Source organism: Hippoglossus stenolepis, chromosome 23 (genome assembly GCF_022539355.2).
Source record: "Hippoglossus stenolepis isolate QCI-W04-F060 chromosome 23, HSTE1.2, whole genome shotgun sequence".
NCBI lineage: Eukaryota > Metazoa > Chordata > Actinopteri > Pleuronectiformes > Pleuronectidae > Hippoglossus > Hippoglossus stenolepis.
The window spans coordinates 6,347,644-6,370,152 of record NC_061505.1 but is presented as its reverse complement, the minus strand read 5'-3'; the positions used below and the strand labels follow the sequence as shown (position 1 = coordinate 6,370,152).

At 44.7% G+C, this 22,509-nt stretch overlaps 2 protein-coding genes across 5 annotated transcripts; one reads left to right on the top strand and one right to left on the bottom strand.

Annotated features, from left to right (window-relative positions):
• Positions 1-1,620: 1,620 nt before the first annotated feature.
• On the bottom strand, positions 1,621-11,982 carry trmt44 (tRNA methyltransferase 44 homolog). Its single transcript, XM_035148406.2, has 11 exons — positions 11,606-11,982; positions 11,405-11,522; positions 11,027-11,246; positions 10,864-10,932; positions 10,389-10,496; positions 9,813-9,884; positions 9,232-9,338; positions 8,700-8,883; positions 6,911-7,265; positions 2,954-3,070; positions 1,621-2,271 (listed from the first exon to the last, which is right to left on the bottom strand). The coding sequence occupies exons 1-11, from the start codon at positions 11,925-11,927 to the stop codon at positions 2,021-2,023; spliced, it is 1,923 nt and encodes a 640-aa protein (XP_035004297.2). The 5' UTR covers positions 11,928-11,982; the 3' UTR covers positions 1,621-2,020.
• Positions 11,983-14,707: 2,725 nt separating this feature from the next.
• Positions 14,708-22,464, top strand: tnk1 (tyrosine kinase, non-receptor, 1). 4 transcript variants are annotated; one of them, XM_035148396.2, is made up of 15 exons: positions 14,727-14,764; positions 14,892-15,018; positions 17,293-17,473; positions 17,873-17,943; positions 18,058-18,231; positions 18,355-18,507; positions 18,596-18,873; positions 18,952-19,078; positions 19,243-19,389; positions 19,481-19,575; positions 19,837-20,085; positions 20,412-20,476; positions 21,043-21,518; positions 21,626-21,721; positions 21,949-22,464. In XM_035148396.2, the coding sequence occupies exons 3-15, from the start codon at positions 17,317-17,319 to the stop codon at positions 22,117-22,119; spliced, it is 2,259 nt and encodes a 752-aa protein (XP_035004287.2). In that variant the 5' UTR covers positions 14,727-14,764; positions 14,892-15,018; positions 17,293-17,316; the 3' UTR covers positions 22,120-22,464. The 4 variants fall into 4 exon arrangements, with proteins under 4 accessions (XP_035004290.2, XP_035004287.2, XP_035004288.2 ...); XM_035148397.2 differs by lacking the exon at positions 14,727-14,764 and adding an exon at positions 16,661-16,845 and having other exon boundaries at positions 14,771-15,018; XM_035148399.2 differs by lacking the exon at positions 14,892-15,018 and having other exon boundaries at positions 14,708-14,764.
• Positions 22,465-22,509: the final 45 nt, after the last annotated feature.

The window sequence follows — 22,509 nt, the reverse complement described above, 5'->3', positions numbered from 1 at the left end:
GGAATTATAGTCATCAACATGGCTGCAGTCAACACCCCTGTTATATAATAACACTTCAGTTATTACACTATGCAGCTGGTTTTAAAAAATACAGGGTCTCAAGCAGCAGTGCGAGGCGGACACCGACAGAGTCATAATGACATCTTATTGGGCGTTGCGGTTAGAGAGGGCCGTGGGTCGAAAGGTCACGACAAGCGCTATCTGATCTTTGCAGACCAGGAGTATTTTCATGAATCGATTGCCTCCAGGAGGCGTAATGACACGGGGGAGGGTGGGTGGGGAGGTGGGTGCACGAGGCGGGGGGGGAATGATTTTAACAGGTCATTAAAACCCACACATGTTCATGTTATGACGGTCGCCACATTTTCACTGTGTCACTCCCAGCTCTTTTGTAGATGTACTTCATTTAGGTCGGCGTGGCCTTTTATCACAGGTACTAAAGGATCATCTTAAACTTATCTCATCAAATCTCAACTCATCTTGGCTCCTGTGGTCCAGGCTTTTTGGTAATAAATGCTGATTGTATCTCAGGGCTTTTTTTTTGGCTTTAGGCTTTTCGTTCCTTGTTGAACCTGTGATCAGCTTCAATAAATACAAATGTATATACATCGATATTCAGTGACACAGCCGTTGAGCTCCAGGGGGATACGGAGACATCCAATCTCCTAACTAACCTCAGGGTTTCCCTTTCGACTAATGTATGGATTTTTACACAGGGAACAGGAAAAAGAAGTAAAGGCTGCGACAGCTACAACTGGATTCACTCCCGTTTCATTGATATTGACCATGTTGACTTGAATGTGTTTCCTTGACATGGACGCAGCTGTTTTTAAAGAGTTAGTTCGACTAAATCACAGATTACTTCCAGCCAGTTAATTGCTAAGCTCCAAATTATGGAAGCCTGATACAGGTTTTTCTGCACCAAATTACACACTCTCATAAATACCATGCCTCATTTTTCTTCATCAAGATCCATGAATTATTCTCTAAGAAATCAACTAAAATGTTTGAAAATGCCCTGTGGTGTCATGTTAGAGAAAGACAAAAAAAATTCCTTCTTGCATCCCCTGATCTGGATCCACACCAAAATTGTATGTGTTCATCCCTGACCTAAACCACATCATTCCACTAAGTTTCATGGAAATCCATCCAGTAGGTTTTGAGTAATAGACAAAAGAAAAACAACGCCCCCTTGGCCGAGGCAATAAAGTCTGTCACATAAACAAACAAACCCCCGAGGAGGCTCCTCTCATCGCCCCGCTGCTGGCCCCGGGTGGGCTTTTACCGTCTCTGACATTTGAGCCACAGGGGCGACAGCGAACCGTGTTACAGAGACACAGCGGTGAGCGGGCCGTCCAGAGGGGACGCCACGCAGCTCGTCCAGCTCACCCCTCAACTCCTGCCAACAAATAATTCATGTCGCTAACATTTACTTCCCTCAAAAGGCCGCCCGCTCTTTATCCAGTGCCCCGTCTGTGAACCCTGAGGCAGCGGCCTGCATGTGCTGCATTAAATGTACAAGTGTAGAGGTGTAAATACGGAGAAACTCTAAAAGTATGGATGTAGTTGATGGAAAAGTTGAAACGATCAGACGTCATAATCTTTAAACAAACACAAAGATGTTGCTCAACATCCACTTTAATATACAGTGAGAACAGATTGTTGACCTTTACAAAATTATGCTTCTTAAATAGGAGCAAAAAAAAAAAAGCACTCAGTCCCCAACTGTGAAACCTGAAGCAGCATCATATTTTGGCAGCTTCACACAGAATTCAAAAGGACACTGGGAAAAACCTTGATTCCCAGAAATGATGTAACATCCCGTCAATACGTCTTACACAGCTCCGACCAAAACCTCCCTCTCTTCGCTGAGCTGCTGCAGGAGCTGGTGTGGGTTATTTTTCTACAGCAGGTTAGTCCATTGATGGACAGAGCTCTTACTGTTAATTAAAATCTAGTAGCTCATTGTAGAGGTAATTATTTTGTTAAAAATAACTGAATAAAAACGTTAAATTAGTGTTCATGAGGATTGACTGAATATAAAAGCTTCGTGTTTTATCTTCTTCAGAGGTCTGGTCGAGGGTCGGAGGTCATCGGCTCCGTGGGCGAAGGCACAGAGCTCAGCCTGCAGAGGGCAGCCCTGAGTGTGGTGGGCGTGAAACCAGCAGGGACGAGTTTTCAGGGCGCCGGGAGCGACAGGCTTCCTCTTGGCTTCCGCCCTGAAAGGCTTCCCGTCCCGCCAGTCCCTGATCCGCACCCTCCCCCCTTCCACTGAGAGAGAAGGGACGACAGGAAGTTTCAAGAGCTTTTCAGGATCAAGTGCAGGAGTTTAAATGAGAAAATTCTGGACACGGCTACATATTTTTTTAACGGATATGTTCCCCTCGGTTTTGAAACAAACCTCAGTCCACAGTGACCTTCGTTTTTACAAAATATCTCCAGACGAGAACACAAATACTACAAATGCTCCAACAAGCACGCCGAGTCAGTAGAGGGCAAAAAGGTCAAATCTCCTTTTAGTGACTTAAAACGATTTTCGTGTGTGAACAAGAGGCACAAACCTAAAAGAACAAGGTTGTTTTGCAACAGATCCAAATAAGTGTGGACAGAGCCTGAGACTATCCCTGAATTATTCCAGGTATTTTCTCAGTACTGACAAATATTTTACTCTAGTGAACTGGTATTTGTAACTATTGTAGACTGTTTATAAAGATTGACGATATGACAGCTGCCTAAAAGTTAAGCTAAACAGTCTGGATCGCCACCTTGTGGCTGGCTGCTGGTATAGGTCATAAACCCTGACACCTCCATGTTGGTGGATGGGACATGGACCAATATAAAAAGCCAAAAAACACATTAAACTATATTTTTCCAGTAAGTTTGGTTTGGAAATGTATCCATTTTTCATGTTGACCGACTGGGTCAGATGCAAAGAAGTGTGGCGTCGGACTACCTCTGAAGACTTGATGGTTGTTCTTGAGCAGCGTCTGAAGGCCTCCGCACTCCTTCTTCAGGAGCTGCAGGGTTTCCTGCTCCAGCAGCCCGGCCACCTCGCTCACAGAGAGGCTGCCTGAAGAAGACGAGGAAGGAAAAGGGTGAAAGTTAAGTGTGAAGTGTGCTCAATTAAAGCTGCTCAAACAGAGCGACCAGCATGCATTTCACCGCTGCATCTTCCACTAGCCGCTTCGAGTGCATGAGTCATTGTCGTCACTCCCGCTCTGGGACAGTAATTTTAGATACCAGAGAGCAAAGAAAAAGGAGAAAGGGGGGATAGTGAAAAAATGTCCTAAGCTCCGAGTTTAGTGAATTGTAAGCAGATAATAACAAAAAGTTTCCCTTTTGTGTTCACGGCACGCGTCTGTGGGCTTCGTTTCATCACGAGATTCTCTGGCTTTGCCCTTTTTCCCCCCCCCAGAGGAGAATTCAATCAGCGCTGACCTTTGGTTCGCACAAATGACAATCTTCCTCCTCTTTTCCTTGACATATTGGAGAGGGACGCACCGCGGGATCTCTAACGCTGCTTTGTGCTGTGCCACAACAATATTTGACCCAAATCCGCAGACATCTTAATGCGATCTTCATGGTGCTTTTACACCAAATCTCTGGTGGCACCTCAGACAATTCCTGTCGGTTTAAGAGCTCAGTGGGGACGAGACGCTGTAAATTTGAAATGTATGAAATCTGAACATCTGATTTAAGCTCACTTGGTTCAATTTAGCAGTTTGATGGTTTTCCGCCACAGAAATTCATCAAAAAGAAAAACACGTTCTGCACCCGAATACATCCCAAATTCAGCCGCTCAAAACGCCGACTTGATCCCTAAAAACCGCAACACACTCCCACATTCGCAGGCGCCGCAACAGCCAAACGCAGCCCTGCGCTGCGAGTGTGAAACTGGGCAGACTGCCGTCTCCACAGCCCAGACGCCAGGGAGCTCCAGGCCTTAATATAATATCAATACAGCGTTTAAAGCTGCCCTTTGCTGCCTACAATGTTAATGGGGATTAATGGGAGGAGGGCAGTATTGATGGAGTAGACTCTGTTTGGACTAAGACCCGGCGCAGATGATTATTAATGGCTCAGCTTGACGTAGAGTTTGGACTTGTTTAAGCTTAAATAGCCCCCACATGTGTGAAAGGTGGCCAGCGACTGATTGCTTGTTGTGGAGGACGGTTTTTGCTGCTCAAGCCGTTTCAGAATCAGGTGGAGTGGAGGGAAATTAGCTCAGAAGATGCTGAGAGGTGAATAAAACATCTGAAGGGATCACAAGTGTAATACAGGTTCACTCGTGTTCCCACTTTATTTTATTTTTAAACTTGGTTGTGCTTATAAATAGAATGTAGAACAGTAACAGAATATAGCTATCTTTACCTAACGTACTTTACACTTTTTACTCCATTACATACATCAGCAAATACCTGTGCTTTCTATTCCTTTACACAGGAGCATTGTGTTATATGTTCAGATTGGTTTTTTTAATATTTTAAAAAGATAATTAATAATGAGGGAGAGGGGATTGGTACACTGATCCAATCAGAACAGGCATCTAAGCAGAATAATTACTGGTGAATTCTCCCCACACACAAAAAAAGAGACCACACTGAGATTTTGCCATAATGACCATAATGAGTAGATTGTTGCATTAGGGAGGAGGTTACACCCAGCAATTACTTTTAATTCTTTAAATACATTTAAAAGCAAGTACATACTTGAGTTAATGAGGTACTGTTTACTTGAGAACATCCTCCACTACTACACTATTACAGGATTAGAGTATTATAAGTGAGGCGTAATAATCCTATGGCAGGTGTGAGGATGACGATGACAGAGGTGACGATGAAGCACAGATTACTGCGAGGGCTTCTGGATGTTTCCCACCCTCAGAGGATTTTTTTAGCTCTGTGGAGATTCAGTGTTGCGCGATGTCACTTGTGTTAGACGCACACCTACTTTCCTTCTCAGCACGATTACATAACGACGCGAGCTCAGTCAGCAGAACAGCGCCCATGAATTAATAACCTGACTCACAGCTGCAGCAGCAAGATTCACATATTCACACATTTAACTGCTGTAAAGTCCGGAGAGCTACGAAGCATTTTAACTTCAGAACACAGACTTCAGTGTGATGCAACAGCAGCAGAGGTTAGTATTGATTCAACATTTCCGATATAGGTTCCAATGCCAAAATAAAACTCTAAGTGAGAGCTTTGACATATTCACCTGGGAAATATAAATGTGTTTTCTCCATTTGGTTTTTATTTACTAAGATGGCAAAATGATCAATTCATATAAAGCTTTGACTAAAGTCTAGAGTTGGAGGAAACAAGTCGAAGAATCTGGCAAAGCTTTCAGACAACATCTGAAACTTGAGGCCTTTTAGTTCCCATTGATGAAACAAAGCTGTAGCCAACAATATTTTCCACAAACGTCCAAAACTGATCCATCTTTGTTAAAACGAGGTCAACATTGATGTTTCTTCAACTATTTAAAGCTTCGATTTGTCGCCTCCGTAAATTACAGAAACCCCATTTGTCCTGGTAGTTTATGAGTGTGTGTTTTAGATCATGGACTTGATAGAAAGACGGACTCTCCCACTTTTCAGAAATGAAGCCAAAATATTCCGGATGCCTTTCGGAGGGTGGGGGGGGGCTGTCATGTCGTCCATCTTTCTATACAGTCTATGGTTTTAGACAAATTGATGTTCTGACAAGATTACTGGCTTATCAAGATTAATCCAGGAAGTTATATGTCCAAAAGTCTACCTGATTTTCATTTTTAATATCAAAAAATGAAAAGATTATAATATCAATATCCATCACACTCTTTGAAGGCGCACTAAAAATAGACTGGATCTCAAAGGCCTCTCCGTGAGTCTGAGGCCACCGTGGATCTATTCAATATCAGCTGGCTCGGCCTGGTTTTACCCTTTGTTCTTACACAGCAGATAACTGGTAGGAATACCTCAATACAAATGCACACTCATGCATAAATCATAGATGGTGGTGCATTATTCATCTAGTCATCTCTATACCGGGTAACGGGCTCCCTTTATTCGCTCTGCCTCATATTTTCTATCTCTAATTTCAGCCCTGACATCCTGACAGAGAATTTTCTGTTTTAATCATAGTAGTCCTCGGCTCCTTATCTCGTTCGTATGGTGTGTGTGTGTGTGTGTGGCGGCGGGGGGTGCAGAGCCACTGACAAAGGTGATGCGTGGGCGGTGTGTGTGTGTGAGCGAAGCAGTGCGTCTGTATGTGTGTGTGATGCAGCGTGCAGCACTCTCTGTACCGAGCGGCGCAGGAAGTGGCTGGCAGACTGGTGAGATACGGAGTTCAAAGTGGCGTCGCGCTGTGTCACCAAGGGCCCCGTCGACTGATGCCGCGAGGGGACAGGGCAGTGATGAGAGAGGTGGGGGGGCAGATGAGAGGGTCAGACTTCAGAAGCTGCCACATGTGCGACGGAGCAGCTAGAAATGTGTTTTGAGGCTCTGACGAGGAATGTGCGAAGCGATTCATGCACGACATGTCGGAGGTGTGCAGGTTACATCTATACTGCCACACACAGGCGAAATACAGTCACTGCAGGTTTACAAAATGAGTTAAAAGGAATAGTTGGATATTTGGGAAAAATATGCTGAGATACAGAAGATCGCTAACACGCAAATGTCTGTTTAACACAAGGCTACAAGTAGCAGCGGATAATGAGCATTGTCTGAATTTCCGAAGCCCTAGTCGGAGGTTGGAACTGGAAGAAAGACCTAGCTAAAATGCTGCTAAATATGACTAGCTTAGCAGCTCTCATACCTTTAAATGACATGCAACGTACTTGTTTTCTATGGATTTCAGTAGCAACATTATAACATGTTTTTTTGTTTCTGATTCTTTGTGTGTGACGTTGTGTTGTGGTTTACCTCCTCGGTTCCAGTCGCCATGGCGCCCACCGCCGTCATCCACAGTCATTCCCAGAAGGCTGTTAGCAACCTGCAGGACAACGCCGTCGACAAAGTCCCGGGGGAGCGAGGCGCAGTTTCGCACCACTTCAACCCTGTCCCGCGGCTGGAACCCGGCTCCCCAGCTGCTCCCGCTGGTAATGTCACCGTCTGCGTTCCCATGGCAACAGTCGCCATCGTTTCCGATGTCTGACCTTTGAACTGCGACCCCAGGTGTTGTCTGTCGGCTCTGGATGTAATGAGCTCTCCGCTGCTCGGCCTCTGCTTCGGCCTCGGCAGATCGAGGGTAGCTTCTCGACTTTCCTACCAAACACACCTGCAGGAAGAGAAGCTGAATGTCAGGGAAGCTCCCATGGAAAGACGCCTGAATCTGCACAACCAGAATCTCAGAGCAGTAACGTAACATCACTGATTTCCAATAAGTGACAAGAAGAATTAGGACAAACATAATACAAAGTTAATACAACAAATGTGGATACAGAGGGGGGACCTACTTTCCTATTGGGAAACCCCATCGTATAATAACTGATTTCTACTGTTAACCTTTATTTCAACTTTCTAGAAAACATCTTAATGGCCCCATATTTATCTTCCAGTACTTTTCCCATGTGTAAAACACATCAGCTCCTCCAGCAGCTTTTGCATTAATGTGAAACCAGATTATGACTGATCCTTCCACATTAAAAGCCCAGTAAGTATTTGCTTGTTATTTGTATGTCTCCGCATGTGAATCAGTTATTAATGGCTGCCGGCTATCAAACAAATGTCCCTTTGGGAACAATAGAGGCTTGATTTGTTTTAATCGGTCTTTGCTGAATGAGGCTCCTGTGGGAAAGAGGTAAAGATGCACAGCTGTGCTGTTTGAAGAGCAGGAAAATATTTTATGATCATTTTGTGGAGCGAACCAATGAATCCCTGGAAAGACCTTTTCATCGCCCACTAACAAGAGTTAGAACCCATCAACATGTAGTGTACACATCAAACGATTAGATTTACATCCAGTTTATTCATATTATTTGTCATGTTTTCATATTCGTTCACTCATCATGTGAAAGCAGTTGCATCACGTCCTCTGTGGATCTGAAGGGTCCTAAAAATTGACTCTGTTGTGACATGAATGTTAACGACAGCCCCTCAGAATAGTTAAGTGTCATTTTATTTCATGTGCCAATTCCAGCCAATGACTGAAGTCCAAAGCTGTTTGTGCCAAAAACGATGAGATGATGGTAAATCTAATCGTCTATAGAACCTGAGAGCTCATTTTACATCTATAACAACAAATATGACTTAAAATCCATATTGATTTTCTATTATATCTCACTTTTGCCAGTATGGATATTAAGTTGGCATTACCTTTATTTCTAAATGGCATTAAACCTTACTTGTTATTTGCATGTGTTCACCTTTGCATCATTTAAATTAATGGACCAAACGATTAATGAATGAATCAAAAAAATACTTGATTATTATGAAAACAATCCATAGTTACAGCCATTGTTGAGTTTTGTTGACTAGGGCATTTCATGTACCAGGAAGAGTCTGATGACAAATGCTGCGGAATTTTGGGGGGTGAACCACACTAGAGACAAACAGTCAGGATAACTTTGGCTCTGCTGCTTTAAAACTATTTGATAACTTGGGTTCCACACCATGACAAATGGTTATGGATGCGAGGCTTGTTTTAAAAATGATAGGAAGTTAAACACATAAGTACGGCGAAACGCCGAAGTAGGTCATGTGACTGACTCACCCGTTTGGTGGATGGTATCCTCAGGCAGTCTTCTTCGGTGTTAAAGCCACTGACTTGGCTGAGCTCTGTGATGAAATCGATGTATTCTTTATACTGAGACTTCTTACACTGGCGACGCTGGTACTTTCCGAAGAAGTCAAAGAAGCAGCAGGGGAGGACAAAGTACCGGCAGGAGTAAGACGACCTGCGGCGTGAGAGCACAATACAGATTATTCCTCACAGTGCCAAAGAAAACAAAAGGTCATTAATCTTTACCTAGATCTGTTTATGTTCATTTAAGTGTTTTCACAACTGCTCGAACGGAAACTGTTCAGATATGAGATATTATCATTCGTAGTCACAACAATGGAAAAGCAGGTTTCTCAGACTGAGGCTCAGCACCGCCATCAGGTGGTTGTCTTGATAAACACACATGTGAGCTGCCACACACACGTATTCACACATCCTCCCTCCACTGATGATGTTATTCCAAACTTGAGAGATCAGCTGGCACTCGAGCTGCTGAGTGAGATTGTGTCTGCTGATGACTCGCCTGGCTGCTATAATGGGGATCCAGGGTGTGAGCTCGTCCGAGTGGTTCCCAATCAGCCAGTCCGAACCCGGGAATAAGGAGCTCTCACCGGGAGTAATTGCCTTTTCCTGAAATAGCAGAAATGATGAGTAGGGAAGACGGACTGTACATTGGCGTGATTCGATTCTGCATCACTTAATGGGAATGGTCCAAAAAGGGAAAACTTCTTAATTGTCTTCTTAATAAATCACACAACTGTCAATTTGATATTTACAATAACGTATTTAGTGTTTGGGGGACAACAGTATTAAAAATGATGAGATTTCTGTGACGCTCATAAAGCTTCTAAATGAAGGTTTAAGTACTTTGGCCCTGAGGAACCAGAAAGATTGTGGAGCTGGAGATGCACTGTTTTGTTTCCAAGGTTAAGACTGAACTTATAGTCTAATACTAATAAAACTAACAGAAGAATCAATCATTCAATGCTATAAATCAGTTCCATCACATGATACAAATCCTCTGTTTCATGTTAAGACTTAATCACGCTAATTAAAAACATGATTATGGTCACAGTTAATCTTCGTCACGCTCGGCCCGCTCACCTCCAGCAGGGTCTGCGCTCCGTACATGTCCCAGATCTTCCTCCTCCGAACGTCCACGCCCTTCCCCGGGTGCTGCAACACAAGATGGCGTGACGGTGAGCGACTAAATCACTCCGACTAGGAGGCGCGGCGTGTAATTTCAATCACGCCTGTCCTGGTTTGAGAGTGGACATTAAGACGACACGGTGGTGTGGATGTTACGTATTCAGAGATTTGAATCCCTCTCACCTGGGCTCCCGCCAGCTCCGTGTCATTGATTAAGCTGCTGCTGAAGATACAGATAATTGAAAGACCTCTGGCTTTGAGGAGACAGTTTTTTTATATGACCCAGTTTATCTGGAGTTTAGAATTTTATAATTTAACAGTTATTTATCATTAATCTCTTAATCCTCTATTATTCAACAGAGAGCGTGTGGGAAATGCAATTATACATAAATCTAGTATAAAGTATTCATTGATTTTTTTTTTAGATTCAAATGATGAACCTGGATATGAGCATAAAATGTCTCTTTAATGATTTAATGTGTTCATGAACTGACCATCTTTAAAAGAACATTCGTCCGGCCCCTCACTCACCCCTTCACAGGTCAGGATGTGAACCAGGAGGCCGTTTCCACAGCCGAGGTCCACGAAGGACTGCCGGGCGGCGAGACCTTTCTCCTCCCGCTCCTCGGCCCACAGCACCTGCACAGGGACGGCGTGCTGTTCATGAGGGCTCTCAATCACTTTGGTGAAAAACCAATTTACAACCGCAGCGCCACACTTGCTGCAGCTGCTGCTCCTGACACCCTTTCACCTGCCTCTGGCATGACACACAGATTGATCTAGTGGGTCAACGCCATTTTTCACACTGAAATTGATTGACCCACTTCTGGCTGCATGACCCGAGAACACGTGTCGGATAGAAACGATTTTCACCCACAACAAACAAGTATGCTCATCTAAAGCTACGTGTACAAACACACAAGACATATGGATTGTAAAAGAAGTATTTTTTTAAAGCACATATCAATCTTCTGAGTGTATTTGACCCACTCAGGTCTGAACCCACCAGGAGATATGTAGCGATGGCAACATCCTCATAGACGAACTTCTCGGGATCTGTCACCTCAGGCCAAACCTAGAGAGCACGCGAGAAAACACACATCCACAAACATTAACAACTCCAGAGTAAACACTCCACAGACGGGCCTCAGCGTGACCTCTCTCCTCACCTTGACCATGGACTTGTACTTGTCCTTCAGCTGCTGGTACACCACGCTGTACTTCTCCACCGGCAGCAGCGACAGGGTGCTCTTGAACTCGCTGCTCCTGCACTCGCTGCCCCAACGCACCAGCTTGGGCAGCAGCTCCGAGGTCAGCCACGGCAGCTTGGGGTACACCACGCCATCGGAGAACCACGCGTCCGGAGACAAGACGTGCAGCTCCAAGGACCTGCAGAGAAAACCAGCGATGTTGTCTTCTTTTTTAACTCCCTAATATCAGCATCAGCCCCCGTGAACCTAAAAATCCATCTTTATCAATCTTCTAATATTCATGTGCGTCAGACACAGAAGTCCAGGATCAGATGTGTGAGATGACTTGAGCCTCACCATCCCTCAGAGTCGTGGCTGCACAGCTGAATCTGGTAAACGTTGCTCTTCTTCAGGGACACTCGTCCTTCTGCGTCCTCCTCCAGGGGAAGAAACGTCACCTGCTGTCTGTCAAAGTCTGAACAACACAAACACACACACACAAGTCTTAGAGAAGAAACACAACAACAACAGACTCTCTCCCTCTCCTCCATCTCTCACCTCTCAGTACGATTTCTTTCCGCAGGTTCCCATTACTGACTTTGGGGATGAACGTCCTGACGCTGGAGGAGCAGCTCGTGTCCCTCTCGTGTGTCCGTGCAGGTGAGACCTTGCAGGTGAGGAAGGACAACACATCCGGGTCACGGGGGACATCCAGCAGGAGGCTCACGTCCTCAGCATCTTTAGCCTCCGTCTCTTTAGCTCCACACAGACGCTTGTTGACGACGTGAGGCTTCTCCACCCACACCCCCACAGCCGACCAGAAACCCCCCGGGAGAGTCGCACAGTCTGCGGGGAACTTCAGGTCCGAGAGCTTCGGCATCGTCCGGCTTCACGCTCTCAGCCGGGAGCCATGTGTTTACACCTAGAGGGAGCACTTCCGGGTACTTTTATTTTGTATGTGGAAAGAAGGAAGGAAGTTGGTGATTAAACTGCCTTTCAAAATAAGTCTTTGTTTAACAGGATCACATTTATCTATAAAAAAAAAAAAGTAAATAGAGTCTTGATGTTTTTTTATTATCTATTTGATTTTAAAAATAAAGAAATATATCGTCACTTTATGATGACGTTTCGCAGTTGATGGATGATATTACAGTGAGGAGGCAGTAGGTGGCACTGTTGGCGTTATCTTATAACATTATTATCTTATTCTAATCATTTTATATCATATTTATTATTTTTACTTTCTTTAAATTTTAATTGTTTCTTCATTTTGGATTCTGTTGACCTTTGTATGAAAGGTCTGATAAAAATAAAGTTCTTATAATTATAAGTAGTAGTAGTTGTTGTTGCTGTATATATCCATCCCATTTTTATTATATATATATATATATATTACTTTGGCATTTTATGTTTTATTTTTATTTAGTTTTCACTCTTTTATCATCTATAACACTCTATTACAAGCTTGTATTTCTGCTCTAATGTTATCTGGTGTCCTATTGTTTGCCTTGAATTCTTTATTTTTTAAAGAGATACTGCTTAAATTAGTTTTTTAGCTTTAAATTCAATTATATGAAAGTTCTTTGATGAAATGTTGGATTCTTTCTGTTGTTCTTACCGTTTTACCTTTTTTGTCAAACAATGCAAACTTACACCCTCTATTCTCCTGTCGTCTTTCCTGTATCTAATTCCCTTCTCATTCATTTCACAGGAGCCATTATAAGACAATGACAGTGGCAGATTTTCACAGGGAGAAAAACGACCCGTCCCTGAGGCAGCACTGCTTCATAACTCTGTCATTTATGACTGTGAGAACGCTGCTGCTCACTCTCAGCTCAGCACTGCTCAATGCACATAGCTTTTACCCAGCACTAATACACACACAGGCCCTGTCCCTTCGCCTCCAGCCGTCCCCGTCTCTCAGACACACTTCCCACACTGTCAGCTGACACTCAAACACTTCAGAGACAAAGCTGAGGTGAGATTTAAGAGTGTACTCATTCACCCCACACACTTCTCATCAGCCCTGGAGACTAGAGGGCAGTTTGCTGTAAAAAAAATGTCTGTTGGGTTAAGTTGTGACGCTGAGGTTCAGTCAACACTGTTGTTTGTGGTGTTTGTTGGCTGAGGCCCTGCTGTCAAATTATCAAAATGGTATATGAAGGGGAAAAAATGTTTGACACCCTATTAGAAGCTATGAGAAGGAATTGAACTCCCAAAGTAAAACACCTGCTGTGTGCCTCTTGGCCTCTTCGTTCAAAGTGCATGAAAAGAAGCGTAAGCGGATCCCCGGGGCCGCTCCTGTTTGCAGCCTCCCTTTGAGCGGCAGAAATCCATTGTGTGCACGTTGAGCAATTCAGGCGGGCTGGGAGGAGCGAGCATGCGCGGTGCAGATACTGTACCAGGAAGTGCAAAGTGCAGGCAGGTCCTCCACTCTGCTGCCTGCAGGTTTATTTCACATTCAAATGTCTGGAGGGAGAGAGGGGGGAGAAAACAGAAATCCTGTCAGACTCGTTCTGCAGCGAGGAGGAATGAAGGAGTGAAAGTCAGAAGACGAAAACCATCTGAGTTTCTTGACTTGAGTCACAGATCAGTGCCGGTTTCGTCTGAGGTCGAACGCAGGCCAGACCTGGTCAATGGAGAGAATTCATCATGTTATTTATAGTAATCATTTCCCTTTAGCGCTGACTAATAAATCATCATCATGGTAGCACTTAATAACAAGTTCCAGTAAATTACGCTGTGAAGTCAGAGGACAATCAACTTATTACAGCTTTAAAACAACAGTGACAAGTTTATCAGGCACACCCAGTCAGAGGTTCACAGTCCAAATTCTTTTCTTTAGTGTTTGTTTATAGTATTTTTAAGAGTTGTTAATTCAACCTTTTAGACGTTGTTGAGCTGATAGGTCTTTCTAATATTTATGCTTCTATCAATGTGCCAAGTATCAATTCTAACAGAATCAGTTTTGGGGTTGCCAGGTTGTGCAAAAACCATCCTCCAGCCTCATCACAGTGTGTTTTTATCTCTTAAGCCTATTAAGGATGGGTGGAAACTTCTCCTAAACTGCAGCAGGTTACCTGAACCAGAATCATTTAACAACCGCAGACCTATTATTGAATCACCATTTATTAACCTATATATACTTTTTAATGAGATGTTGATTGAAAACTTAAATTTGTACAAATTATTACAATCCATCAAGTGAGTAGTTGTACATGTTCATAAGCAGTGAATAATAAATGAATTACAAAGTCCTAAACTTCCCCAATTAATTGCAAAGCTTGGAGTTATGGCATGTATTGGTGTATTTTAAAATAGAATAAAAGCAATAAAATGAGTAATAATAAATAATAATAGAGTACAACATATTTCAACTGAGTTTACTGTCTTTTTTATGATGTCAAACGTTTTTACACCCCAACTATAACCTCACCTCACCCAGTTAGACCTGGATCATATAGCTGTAGATCACTGGAGCCAACATGGCTGCTGTGCTGGTGATTTATGACATGAGATAATAACAATATACCTGGACAGGTAATGTCATGTTGTGCGTTGTGTTGTGCTGTGCTGTGTTGTGCAGTACATGTTGTGATGTGTTGTGTTGTGTTGTGTTGTGTTGTGAAATCTCAGGTGAGACACGTCAGGGAGGAAGGGGTGTGGTCAGCCCAGTAACCGGGGAGAGGGGCGGAGTCAGCAGCGGAGGACACACAGGTAAAGAACACAAACTCACTTCTCGTTTCTTCCGGGGACATAAAACATAGAAAAGAATCACATATACACCTGGAAACCTTCACGTTTAGAAACCACGCGGATTCACGAGATGGACATTTGTTAATAGGACGCTGCAGGACTGACGGGAGAGTCGTGATTTGTCATGAAACCGTGCGTCGCCTTCAACATGGATCACTGGTCTCTGGGTGTGTGTGTGTGTGGATAGAACCAGGACCCACTGATTCTGATTAACGGTGAGTGTCCAGTGTGTGGAAGTGAGTGTGTGGAGACAAATATCGAAGGTTGGAGAAGCTTTGAGGAACAATCCGGCTTTTTTAAATTTAAATGAGGAGAAAGGTAGTAAAAATATTGAGCCAAATGTCATTATGTTGTTTTTAAATGAAATTGCATGATATTAATAATGTTACACATTCCCTAAAACCATATTGCAGAATAGTTTAAAAAAGCTTTATTAATGGTAGATTTCCCAATTGCCATGTTTACATAATAGTAGATTGTAATTAACTAGATTCATAATCACTGTCAAGTCCTGAAGGCCACTTAATTATAATTGTAGGTTACTTGAGTTGGTTATTTTTATTTTATACCGGCCTACTTTCTTTTTACAAACTATATTTTAAAGTCAAATGTTAACCTTCTACTCTACTAATACAGTTATTACGCACATCTCTGGTTTTGTATACATTATTTTGCAGCGGTCTCTTAATTTCGTTTTTTTCAGAGCAGAGTTTAAAATCAGTTTATTAGTTGTGGTGCAATGTGCCGGATTAAATAAATAAACCAGTTTCTAACAGGTTCACGCAGGGGCTTTGCAACAGGGTCGGCAATTGCGTGGGGCCCCCAAGCTGAGAGGGGTCCCCCCCGAGAACAGCAACAGTTTAAAGAGTAACCGCTTAAAAGATATGATTCAGGAGACTGAAACAGCACCAACACCTTTCTGACTTCACTTTCACCAGCCACAACGTTACAATACTGCTTTTTGTTGTACGTGCATTTTTCCACATATAGATTTGAACGTAAGGATCATTTTTATATTACAAGACTGCTGCTGTCACACAAATAAAACATCTGAAAACGTCTTCTCTTCACTCTACACACACTCAAATGGTCTGTTGTGTTGAGAGGCACACCCGTCACCCCTTTGATAGCAGGCACGTGTGTCTCAAGTGTGATCGAGTGTTGTGCATTTCTGTGCAAATGAAGTGTCGCACTGTGGATTGATCTTGATTTGTTCTCAGCACAAAGGAAACAGGCATCACCCGAGTAAACGAACGCCTCTGTCCTCCTGGGTGAACGAACGCTGCTGGCTGTAGTTTGAACTCACAGATGTAACGTCCTGCTGCTGTTCAGTCACTTTATACTTTAAACTAAATAGCGGGCCACTTGGTCCCACATGCCATCACGCTGAGAGGATGTTTCAGTAGCCGAGCGGGTTAAAAATTCATCCGTGTGCACACAGAGGGAATGATCACAGAGCTCTGTTTGTTTACCAGCGAGGGTCCGTTTCTCTTTTTTCCCTTTGAGCAACCTGCAGGGAGCTCGCCTCACGTTCAGTTGCACTTCATGTGATAATTAATGATCGGGGAGTTGCCCATGGAAGTCGATGCAAGCCCGGGCCGGTACCCTCCTGCACATGCCTGGTTTTGCAGAAGACAATGTAGCCCTGCGAGACGTTTAGTGTGGACGTCAACCTTTTTCTTACCCAGCTGACATGGGAATGTTGAAGAGCTTCCCTGACTCATAGCTGCTGGGCTCGGTGCGCTGATAAGCAGGTGTTTTATGGCCGAACAAGCCTTCAGTGACTTCAGGGGGAATTGCTGTGTTGTAGTTTTTCATTTAGTGGCTTAATCATCCTTGTTGTTGCACTTGTTGCAGGGCGCTCGCTTTAATGTGTCAGTAGGAGACGTAAAGGTGAAAAGGATCCTCCAACCGGCCTCTTTACAGTTTATTCTGCCGTCTTGTGTCTCCTGCTGTTACATAAATGCTGTGTGAACAGAATCCGGTCCGACTGGTGCCCCCAAGTCGCTGAAAGATTCCCTGCAGGATCGTCACCTCTAAAGGTGAAACTGAGTCACACTGGAGTCGTTTTTCTGTTTCCCATCCGAGTAGCTCACGTTCTGTTTAGTCGTGTGAACATATGCAAATTACTCAATTTGCTCTTGTTTATAAAAGAGCTTAAAGATTAACAGTTGTTTCTCTTTTGGTTTGTGTAACTTGTATATTCTATCATTGTCATTGTTCACATGGCGCAATAACAGAAAGAATAAAAAATAACACATGCTCACAACTAAAAGCTGAACATTTCTGTTTGGTTTTCATGGTAACCATATGAGGGAAAGGACCATGAGCAAGTTACAGTTTAACAGGCTCTTAAATGAAATGAGGAAGATGCAGAAACAACCATGGTAAAGTTAGAATTGCATGTTTGAGGTGTGTTTTAGATCCTTGGACTGGAAAGCTTTACAGAAAACCTTGCTTCTTGTAAACCTTGGACCTTTGACCCCTAGAGGCAGGTCGGCCCGGTCGTGCTGATGGACCAGGACACTCAGTGGCTACTCCACCTCCTGGCCGAGGTCCAGTTGGAGAAGTTCTACCTGCGCGTCAGAGACGGCCTCAACATCACCTGCGTCGAGCACTTCTCCTACGTCAAGGAGTCTGATCTGGAGCAGATAGGAATCAGCAAACCAGGTGAGCCTGATCCGTCTCCTCTGATCGTGCACGTTGGCTGAGAGTCAATACACAACACAGAGGATTTCCCCTTTGTCACAATGATGGATGTTAATCACAAGACAAAGAAGAGATTTAATTAGTTTTAGCACCAATGCATTGTCTCCTGTTTAAACCTCTAATCCGCCTTTGGATTTACAGTATTGATCATTTTATCATCACAGTGTCTTTACTTGATTTTTCTCTCTGCCTTCATCCCTTGATAGAGTTAACAGCTACAAGTGTTTATTTGATTTTACCACAATCAGCTGCCAAAGTTAAACAGATTTTTAAGCTGTGATGACGTCTTTTCCGTGTTGCCTCTGTCTTTCTTGTTTATCTGCAAAATAACGACTAATAACGTGAATCTTTTTCTTCCAGCACAACGAAGATTATGGGATGCTCTGAAACGCCACAAGATGAGCTCCCGATCACGGCCCTGGATACCCAAGGTCGGAAATATCTCATTACATCAGCATAGATTTCATGTGTATTGTGTGTGTGAGCTAAATGTGATCACGCTTGTCATGTTAGTTTTTTTTAAATTCATTTATCCATGCACACAGGTGTTTAGCGGGCGAAGTCAGGATGGAGGCGAGCAGGCCCAGGGCCAGGAGGGCGGCGGCCGCGCTCTCCCCTCTCTGATACAGGACACTGAGCTGATCCTGGGCGAGAAGCTGGGCTCTGGGTCCTTCGGGGTGGTGAAGAGGGGAGAGTGGCACGCACCCACCGGGAGAGTGGTGAGGAACGATATCTAAATGGATACACATTTAGTTATAAATCAAATACATTTATCTACTGTACTTGACATAATGTGATTTAAAACCCACTGTGTTGGGACTGAACCTCTCGACTCTTCTCAGCTTCCCGTCGCAGTGAAATCCCTGAGGAGCAGTTTGTCCCGGCAGACGGACACACTGACCGACTTCCTCCAGGAAGTCACCACCATGCAGTCGCTGGATCACCCCAACATCATACGACTGTACGGCGTGGTGCTCACACAGCCGCTCAAGATGGTACGATGGGATGTTTTGAATCAAACAATCAAGAAGTGAGTAGAACTAGGAGCTGGAATACACACTGACCCATATCTCCATCCTCCAGGTAACTGAGCTGGCCCCTCTGGGTTCACTGTACGACACCCTGCGCTCACGTCAGTACGAGTACCCGCTCGTCCGCCTCTGGCTCTTTGCTGCCCAGATCGTGGCGGGGATGGATTACCTGGAGACCAGGAGGTTCATCCACAGGGACCTGGCTGCCAGAAACGTGCTGCTGGCGTCCAGGGAGATGGTGAAGATCGGAGACTTTGGCCTGATGAGAGGTCTGAGCGAAGAGGCCGATCACTACGTCATGTCGGCTCACAGGCGCATCCCATTCGCGTGGTGAGGGCACGTGGAAACTATGGGACTTACAATTCCCACTTTCCTCCTGGTCTTGTCTAAATGCTTTGTCTTTTCCAGGTGTGCTCCGGAGAGTCTTCGCGTCGGCTCCTTCTCCCACGCCTCAGACGTGTGGATGTTTGGCGTCACCCTGTGGGAGATGTTCACGTACTGCGAGGAGCCGTGGTTCGGGCTGTCAGGGCGACAGGTACCAGCTTGTCGGCTCCACCTGAACATTCACTTTTTCCATTTTTTGTCACCGTGCCAGTCTGCGTGTTTGTCTGCGTGTGTGGAATGTGTGTCCCCACCCTGACACTGTTTGTCTGTGACTCAGCGTTTCAGTGTTCCTGACATTTGCTCCCTTGGATGTAGATTTTGTGGCGCGTGGAGCGGGAAGGCGAGCGTCTGGAGAAACCGCCGGACTGTCCTCAGGAGCTGTACGCCGTCGTGAGGAAGTGCTGGGCCTGCAACGCCACTGACAGACCCACTTTCGCACAGCTCACCACCATGGTGACCGAGGTGTGTACATATGCAGAAAGCCTCAATTGTGTCTGGTGATGGAACAAAGAGATTTTAAAATTAGTTTTATTGTTTTTCCGCATTTCCACAGGCGAAACCAATGGAGGTGCAAGTGACTCGGGACTTCTCTGAACCCAGAAAACTCCCCCTGGTGGCTAACGACCTTGTGACAGTCATAGATCATGGGTGAGTGAGAGACAGGAGGCGAAATGAAAAAGCAAAACTTTCTCCGAAACAATGGGCTTTTGTTTGGATGAGAAAAGGGTTTAATTAAATCCGCATTCCAAACGTGATCTCATGGAGTCCTTGGTATTTGACAGTGTTTAGTTCAACCTAACAGATCTGGAATGACGAGTAGCTTCTTTTAACTAGGACTTTTAATAGTCGTTGTGCTTCTGTTCAGCAGAAGTTAAACTAAGTTAAACTAAGGTCACCTTGTCTCTGCAGTCTGGAGCTGAGCGAGTGGAGAGGCCAGAATCAGAGGACGCTCATAGTCGGCTGGTTTCCTGCGAGCCTCGCCGCACCGCTGCTCCCTCCTGGTCTCACTGTTGCCGCTCCCGCAGCATCATCCAGCCATCCTGTTCCAGGTTCCAGTTCGGTCCACATCTCGGCGCCTCTGAAGGGAAGTCTGCAGCACATCGGGCACGGAGAAATCATCCCTGAACGCGGCTGGAGAGCACAGGAGAGCCCAGACGAGTCAGTCACACCCCTCATCCTCCTCTTTGATTTACCTGGGCTCATCTATCTACTTGATATTTTACACGTGTCTAAAATGGGGAAAAGCATTGGGCTCGGTTTGGGATCCTTTGCACAAAATACACCAACAAATTTCCCCTTTTTTTCTTCTGCCTATATCATTTACAAAATAATGTAAACTCCCACCTCCACTGCCCGAGTCCCTGAGTTTTATTGCAGAAAGATAACCAGACTGCAGGGCTGACCTTTCACCTGCTGTCACTCTGTGCATTCTGTGAGTCGAAGCTGTCAAACTAACATGTTCACTTTTGTGACCTGTGCAACAGCAGCGGCAGCTATAGGCCAAACCCTGCCAGAGAGAAGGACGGATCCAATCTGCAGAAAATGGCAGGTAGGGACCTAAAATGCGAGCAGCTGCAGGATAGAACCATGCATCTTCTGATATTATAATATTGTCTTGCACCTGGTCTGAAAGCAGCAATATAGTGGGATTTCTTTGCCTTTTAACCAAGTAGAATGGACAATGATGGGTCGTCTACTAACTAGTAAGTTGGTGGTTCGATCCCAGCACCTCCAGTCTACGTTCTGAAGTGTCCTTGGGCAAGATACTGAATGTGTGCGTGAATGAGTGAAAGCAACTTGTACTGTAAAGAGCTTTGAAGGGTCTTTATAAATATCTATATAAACACAGTCCATTGACCATGACCTACTACTTACTTGCTTATTGTTTAATTAATAATTTTTTATTTAGTCGTACAATTATTTTCTTAATTTGCAGACCCCTTTATCTCCCATAAATCACTTGTTTTCCCAAGGTTTGTTTTTAAACTACTCACTCAGTCACATTTGACCAGTCTGCCCCCTAGTGGCCTTTTTAGGCTAAACCAGGATTATTCTCCCAGCATTAATACTGTAATCGTGTATTTCTTGCATTACAACGACTCTCTGTGTCTTCAGGGTTGTCTCAGAGCCTGGAGTCGGTCCTCAGCGGACAGCGGCCTCGGGCTAACACAGTCGGGGTGATCAGAGTGGACCAGCATGGCAGACTCATGCCCCCCATGCTGGCAGCTCACAGCATAATGATGCAGCAGGACACCCGTCGCTTCAGCGAGGCCAGTATCGCCCCCCCGCCTCGACCGCCGCCCCCCAACCTGAAACGCCCCAACAAGTCCCAGAGGCGGCCCATGATCAACCCACCCCCAGGCGCCTCCTGGCCCGTGCAGTTGATCCTGCCCCCTCCGCCACAGCCACCGTCACAGCCAGCACCTCAGCCTCCGCCTCAGCCGGGCTCCAACCTGGCTAAGATGTCCCACATGGCTCGCTCGACCCCGCAGCTGGATGAAGTGGACGTCAGGGAGAGAGAGAGAGAGCGACCTAGAGAACGTGAGAAGTCGCCACATGTGCAGCACACGAGGGAAAGTCTCATCGGACAGGTATGAGATGGGATTTCATATAGATGACTTTTTTCCACAGGATTCAAATATAGTGAATATTTTTTTGATTAAAAAAGGTATAAAATAAAATGCTGTGCTCTGGTCAGGTCATGGAGTCTGTACACGGAGTGACCACTGAAGAGGTTCATGCTGCACTACAGCGCTGTGACTGGAACCCGGTGCGAGCTGAGCAACAACTCAAGGTCGGAACCATGAAGAAAACACAATAACTACCTGTTTCTGCTGTTTGAACCAACTGATAATACACATGTACAGCACCTTTCAACAAAAAGACAAAAAAAGTAATTTACATGAGACATATAAGCCATTTTCAGGCATTAACTTTGGTAAATATCTGCTGAATTGGGTGTGGACGTTTTCTGGAGTTCACAACTAGAGAAAAACATTGATGTCCTCTTGTCCCCCCCAGTTCGAGCAGCTGTACTCGCTGAGCCTCTGCTCCAGAGACGACTGTCTGAGGATCCTCTCCAGGTACCAGTGGAACCTGCAGCTGGCCAGCCGCTACCTGATCCGATCGTCCCGGGAGGACAGGCCCGGCACGGCAGAGCGACCTCAAGTCATCACAGATCGGCGCGTCTGAAGCCGCTTTGACTTTTGTACATAAGTGGACGTTTGACTTTTTCAGCGACGTCCTGCTGTACGGTGACAAACTGACATGTGCTCACACACGTCCTCGATGTGGAAACTGTGTGGACATTTACTCCAGTGGAGATTAAAGCAGGAAAATGAAGTTTAAAAGCAAAATGCACAATGACTCAAATGTTTTTTTGTATTCACTTTGTATTTTCACTGAGACGTTATCCTGCACATTACATTAGCTGCAAATAGTTTTTGTACCTGAATGAATTTGTATATATTGTGTTAGAAATGATTATTCCGTTGAATAAAAGTGATGATCTGGTCTGATCTGATTTTACACATTTAAGTCCACCGAGTTGCATTGTGGGTAATTGGGCATCGGTATTTTTTT

Bases quoted from the DNA above. Each gene is read 5' to 3' on its own strand.
- trmt44 (XM_035148406.2), bottom strand. From the start codon at position 11,927: ATGCCGAAGCTCTCGGACCTGAAGTTCCCCGCAGACTGTGCGACTCTC. The intron at 11,523-11,605 runs GTGAGAGATGGA...TGTGTTGTTCAG, and splicing joins GAAAGAAATCGTACTGAGAG to ACTTTGACAGACAGCAGGTG. The intron at 2,272-2,953 runs GTAGTCCGACGC...CTTCTCTCTCAG, and splicing joins CAACCATCAAGTCTTCAGAG to TGGAAGGGGGGAGGGTGCGG.
- tnk1 (XM_035148399.2), top strand. From the start codon at position 17,317: ATGGACCAGGACACTCAGTGGCTACTCCACCTCCTGGCCGAGGTCCAG. The intron at 19,576-19,836 runs GTGAGTGAGAGA...TTGTCTCTGCAG, and splicing joins GTGACAGTCATAGATCATGG to TCTGGAGCTGAGCGAGTGGA. The intron at 21,519-21,625 runs GTATGAGATGGG...TGCTCTGGTCAG, and splicing joins GGGAAAGTCTCATCGGACAG to GTCATGGAGTCTGTACACGG.